The sequence below is a fragment of the Bufo gargarizans genome, chromosome 1 (assembly GCF_014858855.1).
Source record: "Bufo gargarizans isolate SCDJY-AF-19 chromosome 1, ASM1485885v1, whole genome shotgun sequence".
Classification (NCBI taxonomy): Eukaryota; Metazoa; Chordata; class Amphibia; order Anura; family Bufonidae; genus Bufo; species Bufo gargarizans.
Genome location: NC_058080.1, coordinates 274,468,327 through 274,489,378, shown reverse-complemented (window position 1 = coordinate 274,489,378; position 21,052 = coordinate 274,468,327). Strand labels below are relative to the sequence as shown.

The 21,052-nt window shown below is 42.4% G+C and overlaps 1 protein-coding gene across 1 annotated transcript in view; it reads right to left on the bottom strand.

The window, feature by feature from the left end:
- MOB1B (MOB kinase activator 1B) overlaps window positions 1-21,052 on the bottom strand; it is a 94,715-nt gene that overhangs the window by 52,949 nt on the left and 20,714 nt on the right. Inside the window, exon 2 of the mRNA XM_044303531.1 lies at window positions 3,490-3,656. Within this exon, the coding sequence (XP_044159466.1) occupies window positions 3,490-3,656 (167 nt within the window). The remainder of the gene's footprint in view (window positions 1-3,489; window positions 3,657-21,052) is intronic.

The window sequence follows — 21,052 nt, the reverse complement described above, 5'->3', positions numbered from 1 at the left end:
TGACTGGAGGTCATGCGGCACATTACACAACAAATATGCAGCCCGCTGTATACAAGCTTGTGTATAATTGAGATCCAGGTGTGTGTAGTCTATAATTATATAGAACAATATGATTGGTTACTAGGGGTATTTATTGTGTGTCCTGCAGCGAGGACGCCACCCCCAGACGAAGGTTCGCCGAAATGCGCATCGGGTTTGGCGCCATCCCGGAGGAGACACAATATGGGTAACCGATTCTGTTTTTTGCAATTGTTGTTAATGTTCTTTATTGCACTTTACATAATTTTTGATACATTTTCGGAGCGATATGCCATTCCCTGCACTTGATTTTATAGTATTTAATTATTTTTGCCAATTAATATGGTAATTATTTTTCATGCGGTCTGGTATTTTTAAAATCGGTATTTAATAATTAAATATTATTATATAGCCTTTTATTACAGGTTAAATGAGTGAGGGGGGGGGGGAAATTGAACACATCTCGCCTAGGATTTGAACTTAGGATGTTTATATACAAGACTGAGCGATAACCTTTCTACATACAGAAGAATGGTTTTCTGTGCACACAAAGCAAACACGTATTACTGATGTCTTTAGAATCATATATTCTGCCTGTAAATAAAGTAGAAATATTCTTAGCTTTCTGAGCATATCTCAATATGGTAAAGCTATATGTAGATGCTAGGAGACAACTATAGGACACAGCTCTGCCCTCAGCATGCTGATGTCTAGCCCTGTCAATCAAATGGAGGGGGGAGTTTGCAGAGCATAGGTGGGTGTTACAAAGCAGTGTTCAAAGGATTCAGCCCGGCCCCTTGGTGCTCGAACTTGCAGATATCTTTGCAGCTATTTAGCATACAGATAAAAGAAAGGTATAGTTTTAATCGCATGATGAGCCCCATCAGGCAGTATGCCAGGTTTAATAGGCTTGATCATGCTGACAGAGGCTCTTTAAAGGGTTTACCAGTTCTTCTATAATGATGGGGGTCCAACTCGTGACACTATTGCTGATCAGCTGTTTGAAGAGGCTACTGCGCTCCAGTGAGCCAGCACAGTGACCTCTTCCTAGGCCAGTGGAGTCACATGGCCTAGGTCAGTGGTGGCGAACCTATGGCACAGGTGCCAGAGGCGGCACTCAGAGCCCTCTCTGTGGGCACTCGCACCCTGGAAAAAGTCTATGGTATAGCAATATGCCTTAGACTTCTCCTGCCATTCATCAGCGCAGGGCGCTCTATAAACAGGACAGGCAGCGCACTGAATGTAGGCAGGCTATTATAGCTAAATTATAAATTATATGGAGGATATACTACAAACTGGATTCCCAAAAAGTTGGGACACTAAACAAATTGTGAATAAAAACTGAATGCAATTATGTGGAGATGGCAAATGTCAATATTTTATTTGTAATAGAACGTAGATGACAGATCAAACGTTTAATCCGAGTAAATGTATCATTTTAAAGGAAAAATACGTTGATTCAAATTTTCACGGTGTCAACAAATCCCCAAAAAGTTGGGACAAGTAGCAATAAGAGGCTGGAAAAAGTAAATTTGAGCATAACGAAGAGCTGGAAGACCAATTAACACTAATTAGGTCAATTGGCAACATGATTGGGTATAAAAATAGCTTCTCAGAGTGGCAGTGTCTCTCAGAAGCCAAGATGGGTAGAGGATCACCAATTCCCACAATGTTGCGCAGAAAGATAGTGGAGCAATATCAGAAAGGTGTTACCCAGCGAAAAATTGCAAAGACTTTGCATCTATCATCATCAACTGTGCATAACATCATCCGAAGATTCAGAGAATCTGGAACAATCTCTGTGCGTAAGGGTCAAGGCCGTAAAACCATACTGGATGCCCGTGATCTCCGGGCCCTTAAACGACACTGCACCACAAACAGGAATGCTACTGTAAAGGAAATCACAGAATGGGCTCAGGAATACTTCCAGAAACCATTGTCAGTGAACACAATCCACCGTGCCATCCGCCGTTGCCAGTTGAAACTCTACAGTGCAAAGAAGAAGCCATTTCTAAGCAAGATCCACAAGCTCAGGCGTTTTCACTGGGCCAGGGATCATTTAAAATGGAGTGTGGCAAAATGGAAGACTGTTCTGTGGTCAGACGAGTCACGATTCGAAGTTCTTTTTTTAAAATCTGGGACGTCATGTCATCCGGACCAAAGAGGACAAGGACAACCCAAGTTGTTATCAACGCTCAGTTCAGAAGCCTGGATCTCTGATGGTATGGGGTTGCATGAGTGCGTGTGGCATGGGCATCTTGCATGTCTGGAAAGGCACCATCAATGCAGAAAAATATATTCAGGTTCTAGAACAACATATGCTCCCATCCAGACGTCATCTCTTTCAGGGAAGACCCTGCATTTTTCAACAAGATAATGCCAGACCACATTCTGCATCAATCACAACATCATGGCTGCGTAGGAGAAGGATCCGGGTACTGAAATGGCCAGTCTGCAGTCCAGATCTTTCACCTATAGAGAACATTTGGCGCATCATAAAGAGGAAGGTGCAACAAAGAAGGCCCAAGACGATTGAACAGTTAGAGTCCTGTATTAGACAAGAATGGGAGAGCATTCCTATTTCTAAACTTGAGAAACTGGTCTCCTCGGTCCCCAGACGTCTGTTGAGTGATGTAAGAAGAAGGGGAGATGCCACACAGTGGTGAAAATGGCCTTGTCCCAACTTTTTGGGGATTTGTTGACACCATGAAATTCTGATTCAACATATTTTTCCCTTAAAATGGTACATTTTCTCAGTTTAAACTTTTGTTCCGTGATTTATGTTCTATTCTGAATAAAATATTAGAAGTTGGCACCTCCACATCATTGCATTCAGTTTTTATTCACGATTTGTATAGTGTCCCAACTTTTTTGGAATCCGATTTGTATTTTGGACTGTAGTATTCAGGTTAAATTGCCGTGTTGGCACTTTGCGATAAATAATGGGTTCTATTCAAGTGGATGGGCCCAAGCTGGAATACCAAGCACAGTGGCTTATCCAATGGATGGCACTGTGCTTGGTATGCTGCAAGCCCCCGCCAATCACATATGATGACCTATCCTGAGGATAGGTCACCAATATCGAAGACCTGGAAAAACCCTTTATGAGAATCTGTACGTAATGATATTTTTTGTAAAACTGAATGTAAGTTGACACTACAAGAAACATATGGCATGAGTACCATCAAACTTCCTTGCTCAAACTGTGCCCACATTTTACTGGCACTTCTGCTTTGACCTCTGTCCTGTGGTTAGTAGGGAAAAGCTGCCTGACAAACTCCATTGAAAAGACTTGCAGTGTATTCTTAAATAGATTGGCGGATGAGATTCAGCCATTCAAGTCATAGCTGGACTGGCATTGTGCAGGCAGAGAATGGCAGCAATGGCACGTCACCTCACCTATTAAACAGAATTACGTAGTTAACTTCTTTTACCAAATACACCTGTTTAGCATACTTTCTAAGCACTTACTATTCACGGCCACCCACTCATTGAGATCTTCTCCCTCTGGCAGCATGACAGCCATGCGCAGGTTTCCACTACCCAGGGTGGCTTCCGCATGTTTTAGCAACTCGTATTGGTGGGAACCCTCAGGAATACTCTTTTTTGGCTTAAAGGTTTTAGAGGATCGATTGCCACTGGAAAAAAAAAAAAAAAAAAAAAAAAAAAAAAAATAGCATTAATATTTATGTTTCACAATTTAAAGAGGTAATCTCATCACAGCAACTTATTTACATATACATGTTTTTGGTGGTATATGAGCACACAGTAGTTGGAGCTCCTGGATATAGAGATCATCTTCTAAGGGTCCATTCAGACGTCCGTAGTGCATTGCGGATCCGCAATACACCCAGCTTGCACCCCCATAGAACTGCCTATTCTTGTCCGCAATTGGACAAGAATAGGACATGTTCTATTTTTTTCCGGAGCCACAGGCCGGAAGATCGGGGGCGCGCTCCGGAAATGCGGATGCGGAGAGCACATAGTGTGCTCTCCACATCCATTCCATCCCCATAGAGAATGAATGTGTCTGCACCCGTTCCGCAATTTGCGGAACGTATGCGGACCCATTATACGGACGTGTAAATGGAACCTAACACAGATGAACAGATAGTTTCCCCTGATCCACCAGTCCAAAGAATGGATTCACCAAATATTTTCTTTTATTGTTATGCACAATGGTCTAGCCATCTTTTCTAGGACAAGGAGGTACACATAAATCTGCATGATCTAGTCACCCAACCAATATCTGTGTATGCACAGATATGTATTGCATTTAGGGCCCATTCATAAAACTGTATGGTCGCCTTGGCCATGTTGTGGACCACACATAGTGGTCCACAAAACACAGGCACCGGCAGTGTAAACTCGGCTCATTTGCATATAGTAAAACATTATTTTTCTCAGCAATGCGGACACATATGAACATGAGACCAACACAAATGTCTTCAGCTGCCAAGCACACAAGTCGGCCAGTTTCACAGGTACAAATCTGCTGAGAGATTTCCTTTAAGGAATGTAATATGCCACCCTAAAGAGTTGTGGTTTCAGGGCACATATAAAGCTGTGAATATGGGAATTCACCTGATTGTCTTGGGTAGTGCATTCTAAGGAACGGATGCGGCATGAGAAAAGATTTGGAAACCTAAGTAGGAGGTTCAGATTATGGAGGATGTTAACCTTAGATCGTTGGCAGAACATAGATAATGGACAAGGTGTTCGAAAGAGATGAGAAGTGAGATGCAGGTGGTACATTAATCTGGAGAGCTTTGTGAATGAGCACGGTAATTTTAAACTGTATTCTATAGTGGATGGGCAAACAGTGCGGCAACTGTCACAGGGTGAGGGCATCAGCATAGGACAGACTGATAAACCTGGCTTCTACATTTAGGATAGATTGGAGAGGGGAGAGTTTACTGAGGGGCAGTATGATAATGAGTACAGTAATGAGTTACAATAGGTAAGAATGGATCAGAGCAACAGTAACATAGTTTTTATTGTTTTCACATAAAGAAAAGGGTGTATTATGGAAATGTTTTTGAGGTGCAGGTGACAAGAGATTGAACATAGGCGGTGAACAAAAAATCTGCATCAAACATAAGCGTTCAGGGAGTACTAAAGTCTGAAATGGAAAACTCTGATTTAGGGAGATTAGCAGTAAGCCCCAAACCCCATACACTTCATACTGGCTGGTGACCAGTTCATGAAGCTTTATGTGTGCTCCACTTTCTAGTTTGAGATCGCTGGGCTATTGTACAAAACAAGCACTTTTAGCTCTTGTGTCATGCAGATTTCCTCATGCCATGTAAACTCCTGCGAAGTGTTGTCGTTGATTAGTTTGTTACAATGTAATGTCTGATCTTGTTTTTACTTGTACCCTCTGATTGGAAGGTTTGCAGAATATGTTGGCGCTACACAAAAAGAAGATATGATTTTAGAAATAGCTGATATTCACTAGTGTTTTGTAGTAGTGCAAGGCTGATGTCACAGGAAGATACAATTTGGCGTAAAAAATGTAGAGATGGTACCGAACATCTTCTGATAGTTTGACTAATTAGGGCAGCATAGCGAAAAAATAAAAGAAGATAGACTGCACCCCAAAAAAACAAAAACAAAGGAAAGAGAAGAAGTAGCACCAGGAAATGATGCACTGAATGAGTGGTCAGAGATGTAAGAAGGAAACCAAGAGAGAGCATTATCCTTTAGGCCAGTCAAGTAGAGCATGCTGCGTAGAAGTTAGGTAGTCTATAGAGTGAAACACTGCAGAGAGATCCAGAATAATGAATAGAGTTGTAATAAAGTCAGACAGGTTTCCAGTATTTTTTATGGGAAGAACAACACTGCCGACTGCACTATTCTTGCACCAAAAACACTGGAGACCCCTACAGACTGACAATAGTGCCAGAGAATCTTAAAAATATGTTGAATCAGGTAGACTACCTTAAAAATACACTTACTTGAAATGGTCACTGTACTTTCATATAGATTTGCATAAATCAATAATACTGGTGAATATAAGAACATTTGTAATAGATCTCATCAGAAAAATATGCTTTGTTCTCCAGTTATCAGCTGTTTCTTCATCCCTCACTTTCCTAATCTAAAGTAACATTCACTCTGATTCACCCTGAATTCACTCTGAGTTCTCTGATAAATTCATTTTGAGAGACCAAGACAGTCTGCCTGCTCACTGAAGGATCAGATTACACGTTCCCATAGAAGTCTATGGACAGGGGAAGGGGAACATGAATGAGCTGCTCAGTATGAAACATATTTGCCAACAGTGCCAAGTTTAAGGGACTTTACAGAATTTTCAAAAGATAATTCCATCAAATTTGGCTTGTCCTGGGCTGAAAATTACATCATTAGCCTGGCTTGGGGCATGCCCAGGGTGGGGATTAAATGCCCCAAATTAACCAACAGAAAAGTTGGTAAGTATTTAATACTGTTCAGAAATGGACTGAAAAATAAGTCATTACACCATTCTATGATATCCTCTGCGTTGCCGGAGGATGCGCCTGATTTATGACAAAGCGCACTCTTCGTCATAAATTAAGCACATCCTCTGGCAATCCGTGAGCCTAAACAGAAATCTTTGGCAGCTCTTTACTACTTTTTTTTTGGAAAGTGGCGAGATAGGCATAGTAACAGCACTTCTTCCAAAATTTGTTGAATGCAACATGAGGTTTGTGACTTTTTTATGCCAGAAAATTGGCGTGGGGGAAATGATAAATTCCCCCATAAATGTTTCTATTATCTTTTTTTGAGTTTAAAATCCACTACTGGTTTATATAAAAAAAAATAATAAAAAAAGAACCAAAATACTGATCAAAGTGAGAGTGAGGTCTTTGTCTAAAAATTAGCACCATATTTCAAGCTTCCTTCCACCAAGCACAGCACTGGTACTTTTTAAAAATATAATGCCTACGGTAGTTTTGTTTGCTTCTGGACCTTTTTCTTTCTTTTATGAATGATGGCAAAATAATTAGATATAGCCATGTTAAAGGGGACCTTTCATCTGGCAAAACATTGTGAACTAAGTGTCATGATCTGTACAGCGGCGCCCAGGGATCTCACTGCACTTACTATTATCCCTGGGCACTGCTCCGTTCTCCTACTATGCCCTCCGGTATGTTCGGTCACTTGGTTATAGTAGGCGGAGACTTAGGGGACTTGGTTATAGTAGGAGACTGTCCTTGTTCTCCTGGGCGTATCCTTCTCCCAGGATGTAGCGCTGGCCAATCGCAGTGCAGAGCTCACAGCCTGGGCATACGGAGGGCATAGCAGGAGAACGGAGCAGCGCCCAGGGATAATAGTAAGTGCAGTGAGATCCCTGGGCGCCGCTGTACAGAGATCATGACACTTAGTTCACAATGTTTTGCCAGATGAAAGGTCCTCTTTAAGAACTAATATAAATAGCAGTAAAAGTTGTCCCCGTTCCAACAGTGAAGCTTGGCTCAGTTGCTGTGCGGAAAACCAGTACTGAGCCTTCTTTGATACTTGAGAAACCCTCTCTATACATTCTCCTCACTGTTTCCATGCAAAGAAAGAATATAAGTTACATGTGCCCTGTAATCAGTATGCAGACTTGGATCTGACACAGGAAACCAAGAGGAAAGCAAACTATGGTATATATTCTTAGCTTCATTAAAATGAGTTCTAATTAAATGTTAATTCCTCTGTTAGACCAAGCAAAACATAGGTTTTCAATTGGAATCATTTAAAAACATCCTCCAGCGTCTCGTGTGTGACACTTGGGTTACAAACTTGTTATGGAGTTCTTTTGATTCCTGCTTAGCACTGGACACATTAGGTGGACGTTCTGAGAGGAAATTTAAACAGCAGCAATGGGCACAATAACAAGAGAATTATTAATAGATGATGATTTGCTAATTTATTAACCCCTTAAGGACACATATTTCACCCTAAAGGGGTTATCCAAGTTATTTTTTTCTTTCTATGTTCCTAACTAAGCAAATGTAACAGCTTTCCAATTCACTCACTTTATCTCCGGTGCCTGGTTTCTCAGATTTCACTGAGGGTCACATGACCTGTGATGTCAGCTTCTCTCCCTGCTCTGATAAAGGTCACTTACAAGCCTGTAAACGAGACGTCACTGTGCTGGCCCCCCCCCCCCCCCTCCTTCACTGCCGTCTACTCTCTGCTAGGATTCTTATCCCCTTCAGCTGCACAGCTTTGCAGGCAGTGAGTAGACAATGCTGGGCACTGAGGCTGACATACTAGAGAGAGCATTGCACACGAAGGTAGGGGGAAGATCCCGTGTGTATTAGCAGTGTCATTATACAGCTGGGACATGTAGTTCTACAAATACAAGTTGCTGTTGATTTTCCCAGCACTCAGGGCAGCTCTTGTATTCACTCCCTTACCAGTGTCATTATACAGCTTGGACTTGTAGTCCTACACATACAACATGCTGCAGAGTCTCCCAGCAGGCAGACATGTCACTCAGGGCAGCTCTTGTATTCACCCCCTTAGCAGTGTCATTGTAAAGCTGGGACTTGTAGTTCTACACATACAACATGCTGCAGAGTCTCCCAGCAGGCAGACATGTCACTCAGGGCAGCTCTTGTATTCACTCCCTTAGCAGTGCAGGGGGAGGGGCAGAGATTGTTTTTATTGCATGTAAACAAAGGGCCAGAAAAAAACCAGGGAAATGAGGAAATATATATATTTTTTTCTGCATAAAACTTGCTTAGCTCATTTATATATCAGATTTTCAGTGCTATATTTTTTTTTTTCATAACTCGGACAACCCCTTTAACCGCCTCCGGACCGTCTAACGCAGGATCGCGTTCTGGAGGCGGCTGTCTCAGGCACAGTCACGCATCTATGCGTCATCTCGCGAAACGCAAGATTTCCTGTGAACGCACGCACACAGACGCGCGCGTTCACAGGAACTGCAGGTAAGCGAGTGGATCTACAGCCTGCCAGCGGCGATCGATTTTTTTTAACCCCTAACAGGTATATTAGACGCCGTTTTGATAACAGCGTCTAATATACCTGCTACCTGGTCCTCTGGTGGTCTCTTTTGCTTGGACCGACCACCAGAGGACACAGGCAGCTCTGTAATAAGTAGCACCAAGCACCACACTACACTACACCCCCCCTGTCACTTATTAATCCCTTATTAACCCCTGATCACCCCATATAGACTTCCTGATCACCCCCCTGTCATTGATCACCCCCCTGTAAGGCTCCATTCAGACGTCCGTATGTGTTTTACGGATCCACGGATCCATGAATCAGATCCGCAAAACACATACGGACGTCTGAATGGAGGCTTACAGGGGGGTGATCAGGGAGTGTATATAGGGTGATCACCCCCCTGTAAGGCTCCATTCAGACGTCCGTATGTGTTTTGCGGATCCGCAAAACACGGACACCGCAGATCCGCAAAACACATACGGATGTCTGAATGGAGCCTTTACAGGGGGGGGGGGTGATCAATGACAGGGTGGTGATCACCCCATATAGACTCCCTGATCACCCCCCTGTCATTGATCACCCCCCTGTAAGGCTCCATTCAGATATTAATATTCCACTAACTTGTGTCAAAAAATAAAAATCTCACATGAACTAACCATACCCCTCACGGAATCCAAATGCGTAACATTTTTTAGACATTTATATTCCAGACTTCTTCTCACGCTTTAGGGCCCCTAAAATGCCAGGGCAGTATAAATACCCCACATGTGACCCCATTTCGGAAAGAAGACACCCCAAGGTATTCGCTGAGGGGCATATTGAGTCCATGAAAGATTTAACTTTTTGTCCCAAGATAGCGGAAAGGGAGACTTTGCGAGAGGAAAATAAATAAATAAAAAAAATAATAAAAAAATCAATTTCCACTAACTTGTGCCCAAAAAATCTTCTATGAACTCGCCATGCCACTCATTGAATACCTTTGGGTGTCTTCTTTCCAAAATGGGGTCACATGTGGGGTATTTATACTGCCCTGGCATTTTAGGGGCCCTAAAGCGTGAGAAGAAGTCTGGGATCCAAATGTCTAAAAATGCCCTCCTAAAAGGAATTTGGGCCCCTTTGCGCATCTAGGCTGCAAAAAAGTGTCACACATGTGGTATCGCCGTACTCAGGAGAAGTAGGGCAATGTGTTTTGGGGTGTCTTTTTACATATACCCATGCTGGGTGAGAGAAATCTCTCTCTATAATTACAACTTTGTATAAAAAAAAATAGGAAAAGTTGACTTTTAGAGAGATATTTCTCTCACCCAGCATGGGCATGTGTAAAAATACACCCCAAAACACATTGCCCTACTTCTTCTGAGTACGGAGATACCACATGTGTGACACTTTTTTGCAGCCTAGGTGGGCAAAGGGGCCCACATTCCAAAGAGCACCTTGAGGATTTCACAGGGCAATTTTTACACATTTTGATTTCAAACTACTTCTCACGCATTAGGGCCACTAAAATGCCAGGGCAGTATAACTACCCCACTTTGGAAAGAAGACACCCCAAGGTATTTCGTGATGGGCATAGCGAGTTCATGGAAGTTTTTATTTTTTGTCACAAGTTAGTGGAATATGAAACTTTGTAAGGAAAAAAAATATAAAAAAAAAACTTGTGACAAAAAATAAAAAGTTCTATGAACTCACTATGCCCATCAGCGAATACCTTAGGGTGTCTACTTTCCGAAATGGGGTCATTTGTGGGGTTTTTCTACTGTCTGCGCATTGTAGAGCCTCAGGAAACATGACAGGTGCTCAGAAAGTCAGAGCTGCTTCAAAAAGCGGAAATTCACATTTTTGTACCATAGTTTGTAAACGCTATAACTTTTACCCAAACCATTTTTTTTTTTTACCCAAACCATTTTTTTTTTTTATCAAAGACATTTAGAACAATACATTTAGAGAAAAATGTATATAGAAATGTAGTTTTTAAAAAAAAAAAAATTACAACTGAAATTGAAAAATGGCATTTATTTTCTAAAATTTCGATTAATAACAAAAAAAGTAAAAAATGTCAGCAGCAATGAAATACCACCAAATGAAAGCCCTATTAGTGAGAAGAAAAGGAGATAAAATTCATTTGGGTGGTAAGTTGCATGACCGAGCAATAAACCGTGAAAGTAGTGTAGTGCAGAATTGTAAAAAGTGGTCTGGTCATTAAGGGGGTTTAAGCTAGGGTAGCTGAGCTGGTTAACCCCTTAAGGACACAGCCATATTTCACCTTAAGGACCAGGTCATTTTTTGCAAATCTGACCAGTGTCACTTTAAGTGCTAATAACTTTAAAACGCTTTGACTTATCCAGGCCATTCTGAGCTTGTTTTTTCGTCACATATTGTACTTCATGACACTGGTAAAATGAAGTAAAAAAAAACAAAACAAAACATTTTTAATTTATTAAAAAAAATTTACCATTTTTTTTTAAAGAATTGCTAATTTCCAAGTTTCAATTTCTCTACTTCTATAATACATAGTAATACCTACAAAAATAGTCATTACTTTACATTCCCCATATGTCTACTTCATGTTTGGATCAATTTGGGAATTATATTTTATTTTTGGGGGGATGTTGCAAGGCTTAGAAGTTTAGAAGCAAATCTTGAAATTTTTCAGAAGTTTTCAATAACCCACTTTTTAGGGACCAGTTCAGGTCTGAAGTCACTTTGCGAGACTTACATAATAGAAACTCCATTCTAGAAACTACACCCCTCAAGGTATTCAAAACTGATTTCACAAACGTTGTTAACCCTTTAGGTGTTCCACAAGAGTTAATGGCAAATGGTGATAAAATTTCAGAATTTAGATTTTTTAGCAAATTTTCCATTTTAATCCATTTTTCCCAGTAACAAAGCAAGGGTTAGGGTACCTTCACACTTGCGGCAGGACGGATCCGACAGGCTGTTCACCCTGTCGGTTCCGTCCTTCTGCTGTTTCGCCGTGCTGCAGGACCGCCGCTCCGTCCCCATTGACTATAATGGGGACGGGGGCGGCGCTCCACCTCAGTACGGCAGTGCATGGCGAAAGGCCACCGGACTAAAAGTCCTGCATGTCCGACTTTTTAGTCCGGCGGCCTCTGACCACAAACTGCCGTACTGCGCCGGAACGCCGCCCCTTTCCCCATTATAGCGGCGGTCCGGCGAAATAGCGGAAGGACGGATCCGACGGGGTGAACAGCCTGTCGGGTCCATCCTGCCGCAAGTGTGAAAGTACCCTTAACAGCCAAACAAAATGCTATATTTATTGCCCCGATTCTGTAGTTTGCAGAAACACCCCATATATGGCCGTAAACTACTGTACGGGCACACAGTAGGGCGTAGAGGGAAAGGTGCGCCTGACAATGGGTTCACACCTGAACGTTCTGAAAGGAGCGCTCTGTATGCGCGATTGTACCGGCGTTTGCAATCGCACATACAGAGACAAGCGAACGCCCGTTGTCGCGCGTTCCCGAAAGTCTATGTACGGGAACGCGCAAGAAGACGCCCCAAAGAAGCTCATGTACTTCTTGGGGCGTCGGGCGTTTTACAGCGCGATCGTACGCGCTGTAAAACGCCCAGGTGAGAACCATGCTGATAGGGAAGCACTGGTTTCTCTTTGTTGAGCGTTTTACAGCGCGCAGGAACGCGCTGTAAAACGCTCAGGTGTGAACCCAGCCTTATGGTTTTTGGAAGGCAGATTTTGCTGGACTGGTTTTTTTGACACAATGTCCCATTTGAAGCCCCCCTAGAGTAGAAACTCCATAAAAGTGACCCCATCTAAGAAACTACACCTCTCAATGTATTCAAAACTGATTTCACAAACTTTGTTAACCCTTTAGGTGTTCCACAAGATTTAATGGAAAATAGAGATACAATTTCAAAATTTCACTTTTTTGGCAGATTCCCATTAAAATATTTTTTTTCCAGTTACAAAGCAAGGGTTAACAGCCAAACAAAACTCAATATTTATGGCTCCGATTCTGTAATTTACAGAAACACCCCATATGTGGTCGTAAACCGCTGTACGGGCACACGGCAGGGCGCAGAAGAAAAGGAATGCCATACGGTTTTGGAAGGCAGATTTTGCTGGACCGTTTTTTTTTGACACTGTCCCATTTTAAGCCCCTCTGATGCACCCCTAGAGTAGAAACTCCAAAAAAAGTGCCCCCATTTTAGAAACTACGGGATAGGGTGGCAGTATTGTTGGTACTAGTTTAGGGTACATATGATTTTTGGTTGCTCTATATTACACTGTTTGTGAGGCAAGGTAACAAGAAATAGCTGTTTTGGCACCGTTTTTATTTTTTGTCATTTTCAACATTCATCTGACAGGTTAGATCATGTAATAGTTTTATAGGGCAGGTTGTCACGGACAAGTTTTACACAATGATTTCATTTTTGAAACAAAAAACAAAAAATCATGTTTTAGTGTCTCCATAGTGCCATAGTTTTTTCAGTTTTTGGGCAAATATCTTGGGTAGGGTATGATTTTTGCGGGATGAGATGACAGTTTGATTGGCACTATTTTGGGGTGCGTATGACTTTTTGATCGCTTGCTATTACAACAAAAATTGCTTTTTTTTTTTACACCGTTTTTTTTTTTTTTTTTTTTTTTTACGGTGTTTATCTGAGGGGTTAGATCATGTAATATTTTTATAGAGCAGGTTGTCACAGACGCGGCGATACCCAATATGTATACTATTTTTTTATTTATGTAAGTTTTACACAATGATTTTATTTTTGAAACATATACAAAAAAAATCAAGTTTTAGTGTCTCCATATTCTGAGAGCCATAGTTTTTTCAGTTTTTGAGCGATTATCTTAGGTACGGTCTCATATTTTGCGGGATGAGGCGATGGTTTGATTAGTACTACTTTGGCTAACATATGACATTTTTTATCACTTTTATTACCTTTTTTGGGAAGTAAGGTGTGCAAAATTGTAATTTCATCATTGTTTTTTATTTATTCTTTTATGGCGTTCACTGTTTGGGTAAAGTAACATGACCGTTTTATAGATCAGGTCGTTACGGACACAGTGATATCAAACATGTGTAGGGAATTTTATTTTGTAATTTTTAATCAGTGATAAATGTGTTTTTTGATTTTTACTTTTTTTTCACTTTTTTTTACATTTTTTGGACCCAGACCCACTTGGTTCTTTAAGATCCAGTGGGTCTGATGTCTCTATAATACAGTACAGTACACTATATAGGGTATTGTACTGTATTTTACTTACACTTTGTCTGAACAAATCTATGCCTTTAGCACAGATCTGTTCAGCACCATGGACAGCAGGATGCCTGAGAAGGTGTCCTGTTGCCATGGGAACCTTCCCCGTCTGCCCCAACTGAGCAGACGGGGAAGGAGGGGAGCTCCTTCCCTCTGTCACCCCATCCTGTCTAGGGGCTGCAAAGGCACAGCAGCTCCCCGATGGGAGAGGGAGCTCCCTGACTGTTAACCCTTTCCATACCACGAACCGCAGTATGGAAAGGGTTAAACGGCTGACATCGCAGCACAGATGTCAGCCGTTTATACCAGAGTGACAATGTGCTGACACTCTGGTATAACCACTGGACACCAATGAATATTCAAGAGGAGGCGGGCGATCACGATCCCGCCTGCCGCACCGCCTGCAACACCCCCCCTGCATAATAATAAATGCACCCCCAGCGCATTTAGCCTAAGGCAGGCACCGGGTTCCGATCACTGCCCGCCGGGCGGCAGTGATCGGAACCATACATGACGTACCGGTACATCATGTCCTGAAGAGGTTAAAAAGAAAAACTAAAAATTCTGACCCTTTGCTATGACACTTGAAATTTATCTCTGGGGGCCCTCCATTCCTATTGATCACTTTTGGGCTGTTTCTCACCTTGATTGGAGTCCACCTCTGGAAAATCCAGTTGATTGGACATAATTTGGAAAGACATCCCCTGTCTATATAGTCACACAGTAGACAATGCATGTCAGAGCAAAATCCAAGCCATGAGGAGTAAAGAACTGCCTATAGAGCTCAGAGACAGCACTGTGTGGAGGCACATATCTGAAGAAGGGTACAAAAAAAATTTCTGCTGCCAAGAAAGTTCCCAACAACAAAATTTAGTTCATAATTCTTAAATATAAAAAGTTTGGAACAATCAGGACTCTTCTTAGAGCTAGTTGCACCACCAAATTAGGCAATCAGGAGAGAAGGGTCTTATAAGAGTGCTGACCTAGAACCCAGGGGCAGACTGGCCATACACCCTACAAGGAAATTTCCCACTGGGACAATGCCCAGAGGGCCACCTAAGCCCTTTTTTTGGCCAAAAGCAAGGTACATAATATCCAATGCTCTTAGCATTAATTTAGGCAGTATTTTGTGCTGCACTGTGGTATCTGGTTCTGCTGAGGTAGTATTTTGTGCTGCACGTGGTATCCGAGGCCACTTTTAGTTGTTCTTTCCAGGGCTACTTTAAGTATCCAGTACGCTCTTGTTAGAACCCAATGGTCACTCTGGCTGTGCTCCAAAGATCCTGTGTGTGGTTCTGCCATTTTTCTCTGCAGATCCTCTCAAGCTCTGTCAGGTTTAAAGGGGGCCATTGGTGGACAGCCATTTTCAGGTTTGATTGGGTTCAAGTCAGGGCTCTGACTGGGCCACTCAAGGACATTCACAGAGTTCTCCCTAAGCCGCTCCTGTGTTGTCTTGGCTAAGTGCTTATCATGTTAAAAGGTTAACCTTTGGCTCAGACAGAAGTCCACAGCACTCTGGATCAAGTTTTCATTAAGATAATATCTATACTTTGCCCCATTCAGTTTTCCCTCAACCCTGATCTGTCTCCCTCTCCATTATCATGAAAACAACCCCCACAAGATGATGCCGTCACCACCATGCTTCACTGTAGGGTCTGGTTTTCTCCAGACATGACGCTTAGAATTAGGCTGGGTTCACACGGACGTCACGTTTTGGCTCAGGATGCGTCCCGGGTGCATTGCGGCAAACCCGTACGAGTAGGTACGCAATTTCAGTCAGTTTTGACTGCGATTGCGTTTTGCGCGAGTGCAAAGCATCTTGCACGTGCGTGAGAAAAAACTGAATGTGGTTCCCAGACCAAAACTTCTTCAATGAAATTCGGGTTTGAGTTAGTTGTAGTGTAGATTTTATTATTTTCCATTATAATATGGTTATAAGGGAAAAGAATAGCATAACCCAGCCTTAAGGCCAAAATGTTCAATCTTGGCTTCAATTGGCCAGAGAATCTTATTTCTCACAGTCTGAGAGTCCTTTAGGTGCTTTTTTGCAAACTTTCTGGTCACTCTGCGATAAAGCCTAGACTGGTGGAGTGCTGCAGTGATGGGTTGACCCTCTGCAAGTTTTTGCTCTGATATGCGTTATCAGCTGTGAGCCTTTATATAGACAGTGATGTGTCCTCCAAATCATGTCCAATCAACTGAATTTACCACTACAAAGGTGGACTACAATCATGATTTAGAAACATCTCAAAGATGATCAAGAGAAATAGGAGTGGGTCAGAGCTGGTTATTGTCCATCAATGTGTTGTAAGATAATTATATGGCATATAGGTCATCAATATCAGATCGGCGGGGGTCTGACACCCGGCACCCCCGCTGCCTCCTCTTCACCGTTTACCTTCTCGCCGTTGCATCTGCAGCGGTGAGCAGGTGTAATTACACCCAAGCCGTCCCATTCATTTCAATGGTATGGATTGTTTCTATACAAGTGTATAGGAGGGATCCGTCCCATAAAAACGAATGAGACAGTTGGGTGCAATTACACCTGCTCACCACTGCAGATGCAACGGCGAGAAGGTAAACAGTGAAGAGGTGGCAGCGGGGGTGCCGGGTGTCAGACCCCCGCTGCTCTGATATTGATGACCTATCCTGAGGATAGGTCATCAATAAATATAACTCGGACAACCCCTTTAAGACCAGCGTTTTTGAAGCCGGTGTTAATAAAGCCTCTGCACTGGATCGCCAGCGCCTCTACATAATTTCATCGCATCCAGCGCAGCTTCTAAATGTCAGCCGGCTTACATTTAGACAATTTTCTACGCCTAAAACAGGGGTAGAAAATTATGAATGAGATGGGCCTGCCTGCCTTTTTTTTTTAGAGCTGGAGTGAGCAGGGAAAAGTTGCAGATTGCGGCACAACTAACCACTACGCTGCCATCTGCACCTGAAATACGCATAATATAGGCGCCCGTTAACTGCACTTGCACTGTTGAGAGACCATCCATCAGCAGCTATCTTATGATCAGGACTTCTATGTGGCAGCACAGTAGGTTTGCTTAAAAAGGGTGCATGCATGGCTTATTAAATTTAGCAAACAGTACAAATTATCAACAAGGGCTATATTAGTACGGTAAGTGCTATATTGTCATCTTACATACACGTTGGTCACAAGTAGGCAAAAAAATTGGCCAACCCCTTTAAACATCTCAGTTGGAATGCACACTGAGAAACTTTGTAACATTTTAAGCTTAAGTCCATGAAACATATTTTTCTGTATTTTCTGTGTAAAAAATATTGAAGCATGCAAACACAGCTACATTATCACTCCTTTTACAAGTGAGACGGGATAGTAGACTTGAAAGACTGCATAGAAATCAAAATCCTAGCACCTGATCATCTAGCATTACCGGCAAAATACAAGTCGTGTATGGCAGTTTGTATTCTGTGAACGGATGATAGACCATGATCTACAGATATCCTTGGAGGGCAGCAGCTTACTGTTGGAATTGCTTCTGTTTATAATGCACTTCCCAAACATCGTACGGTGGTCCCTCAAGTTGCAATAGTTAAAGGGTTTCTGTCATGAGAAATAACGTTATGTAGCTGACTGACATTAGTGATGGGCTAATGTCAGCAGTACAGACCAGCATGCTTTATAACTCCCTGGCTGCCGCCGTTCTCTTATAATAAAGACTTTTATAATATGCTAATGAGCCTCAAGGTGCTATGAGGGCTTGCTTCAGCACCTAGAGACTCGGTCTACGCACCCTTTGGCACATCAAGGTACAGTTGATTGACTGGCGAGTTCTCCTCTTCGTCCAGTAAATCCTGCGCCGTCCCGTTTAGTATTCGGCGCAGGCGCAGTGAGTGGACGCGCTCCTGCTGCCGGCCTCACTCACTGCGCCTGCTTCACTCACTGCGCAGGCGCCATCCCGTTTAGTATTCGGCACAGGTGCAGTGGGTGAGCGCGTCCTTCTCTCACTGCGACAAATACTAAACGGGGCGGCGCAGGATTTACTGGATGAAGAGGAGAACTCGCCAGTCGATCAACTGGAACAACCGCTGTAAGTTGAAACCACTGTAACTTGAGTTCGGAACTCCAAGGAAAAAAATTGTAATTGGTTCCAAAGCCCCAAAATGTCACCCAAAATAAGAGGAAATTATGATTTAAGAAAAATAAGCAGATAGTTAAGACAGATAAAGCAATGCCTTACCTATTACAGTCAGAAATAGATGCCGGAAGTCACTTTCTATGATGAAGACAGGAGATTCTGTCCACAGTACACTAGAAAAATAAAATGGATTAACCCCTCACCCGACCTCCAAAGAAGCAGCTCCTCCTGGCACAGACCGAGGGCAGTACAGGACACGTAGTACCACTCTGTACTGTAAAGAGGAGCTACTAGACAACCAATACAGGTGTTTGACCAGTGAAGTGGCCATGTTGATTGGTAGGATCATGTGAATCTGAGACATTGTATGTCGAGTCTGGTTTCAACTTACAATGGCCCAGGGAAAAAACACTAAGTTGAAAATATTGTATCCTGAGGTCATTGTATGTTGAGGGATCACTGTACTTGACAATATTTAAAATGGCTCCAAAGTATCACTTTAGGACTCAGCTCATCAGCTGCTTTTGTGCGTCTATCATGAGACAATTAAGGGAATCTTTTCATCATTTGTATATACTTTATTTGGATGTAATCACCTTTTTGTATCACTAAAGTAGTTCATGCAATCATTAATTCCTTTTCAATTTGGATTCATACAAAAGGGGATAACCTGGGAAATTTGCAGCAAAAAGACCCATGTAAGGCTACTTTCACACTGGCGTTTCTGGGTCCGCCTGTGAGATCCGTTTCAGGGCTCTCATACGTGGCCCAAGACGGATCAGTTTAGCCCAGGCATGTCCAAACTGCGGCCCTCCAGCTGTTCCAAAACTACAACTCCCAGCATGCCTGGATAGCTTACAGCTATTAGAGCATGCTGGGAGTTGTAGTTTTGCAATAGCTGGAGGGCCGCAGTTTGGAGATGCCTGGTTTAGCCCCAATGCATTCTGAATGGATAAGGATCCGTTCAGAATGCATCAGTTTGGCTCTGTTCAGCCTCCATTCTGCTCTGGAGATGGACACCAAAACGCTGCTTGAGACAAACGGATCCGTCCTGACTTACAATGTAAGTCAATGGGGACGGATCAGTTTTCACTGACACAATATGGTGCAATTGAAAACGGATCCGCCTCCCATTGACTTTCAGTGTAAGTCAAAACAGATCAGTTTGCATCATCATGGTATCATGATCATGGTAATACAAACGGATCCGTTCTGAACGGATACAAGCATTTGCATTATAGGTATATATATATATATATATATATATATATATATATATATATATATATATTATATATATATATAGGTATAGGCAGATACCAGACGGATCCCCACCTAACGCAGGTGTGAAAGTAGCCTAAGGCTTTGTTAACATTTCTATTGTGGTGTCCTTCATGGCGACTGATAGACCCCATTGCCTTACAATAAGGTCAGATTGCAACAAAACCTGTCTTTTTAAGGAAGCTCCTAATGGAACCTCTGACACAAGTGTGAAGAAAGCATAAGTCATTTATTTTTCACTGTGATTTTTAGGGTGTTCCTAGAACTGTTTCTATAGAAATATGATTGACAGTACCACAAATACAATGCTTTTCATGCATGTCTGCATTTTTCTCAAGGAGGTTTGCTAAGATCTAACATTGATGACACATAGGTAGAATATGCAATCAGTGCGTGATATTAGTCAGGAAAAAGTGACCCTGAACTACTTTTTGTCCACTTTAATCCTAAGAACAGTACAACTGGGAGTTCGGATGTGGGAGGACTAGGTTGTGCAGAAAGCAGGCTACAGGTCAAGGTTCCTCCCCCCAGGATTTAAGGTTGTCCCCTTGTTCGTAGTGTCAGGATAATGATGAGGTATCCTCAGGATTGGCAGCACCCCCACCAATCAGAAGGTTTGAATGGGTTGTGGTCCTTGTGCGAGTTCTGTGTCTTCTTCAATGCTTACCTGCACACTGTATAGTGTCATTACAACTGCTAAACTCTAAGTAAACATTGAAGAAGACCCCTTCAAACAGCTGATCATCAATATTAGATTAGCAGGGGCCTGACTCCCAGCACCCATGCCAATCTGATATTGATGATCTATTCTGAAGATAAGTCATCAATATCATGACACTGCACAACCCCTTTAAGGTATGTTATGGGGGGAGGGGGAATGGAGGTCTACATGGGAAACTGGGATAGGTGTATCTCACCTTGTTGGGTAGAAGAAGGGATGAACCCATCAATGACTGTTCTAATTACTATGCCACGTTAGAGAAGCAGCTGCATACACGTAAAGATATTTTTAGAAGTAATTCTTTCTTATTTTCCAGTTTAATTTTGCTTAACTTAGCACAAATGACACAGCACACATCCAATCTTACCGCCCACAAGAAGTCTTTATTTACCACATATATTTGAGCCCCACCTGCAGGGGATGCACAACACTTAGGAGTCTTGGAACTGTGACACAATCTACTTCTCCATTTGTTTCCTTCAGAGAAAGATCATTCCTATCCAAAACCTCTTGGCAACTGTATGTGGGCATGATGCAGTGAAAGACCGAAATAACTATAATTTACCAGCTGTGCCTTCTTTGACAATGTAGCATTAAGCTCCCCAGTATCATTTTGGCTCCTTCGCTCACGAATACCGTATTTTCAGATCTCAGCTGCATTATATAGTCCGTTATTAGTTGGAGACCTGGCACCATGGGCTCCTTCCCTAAACACAAGAAAATGCCA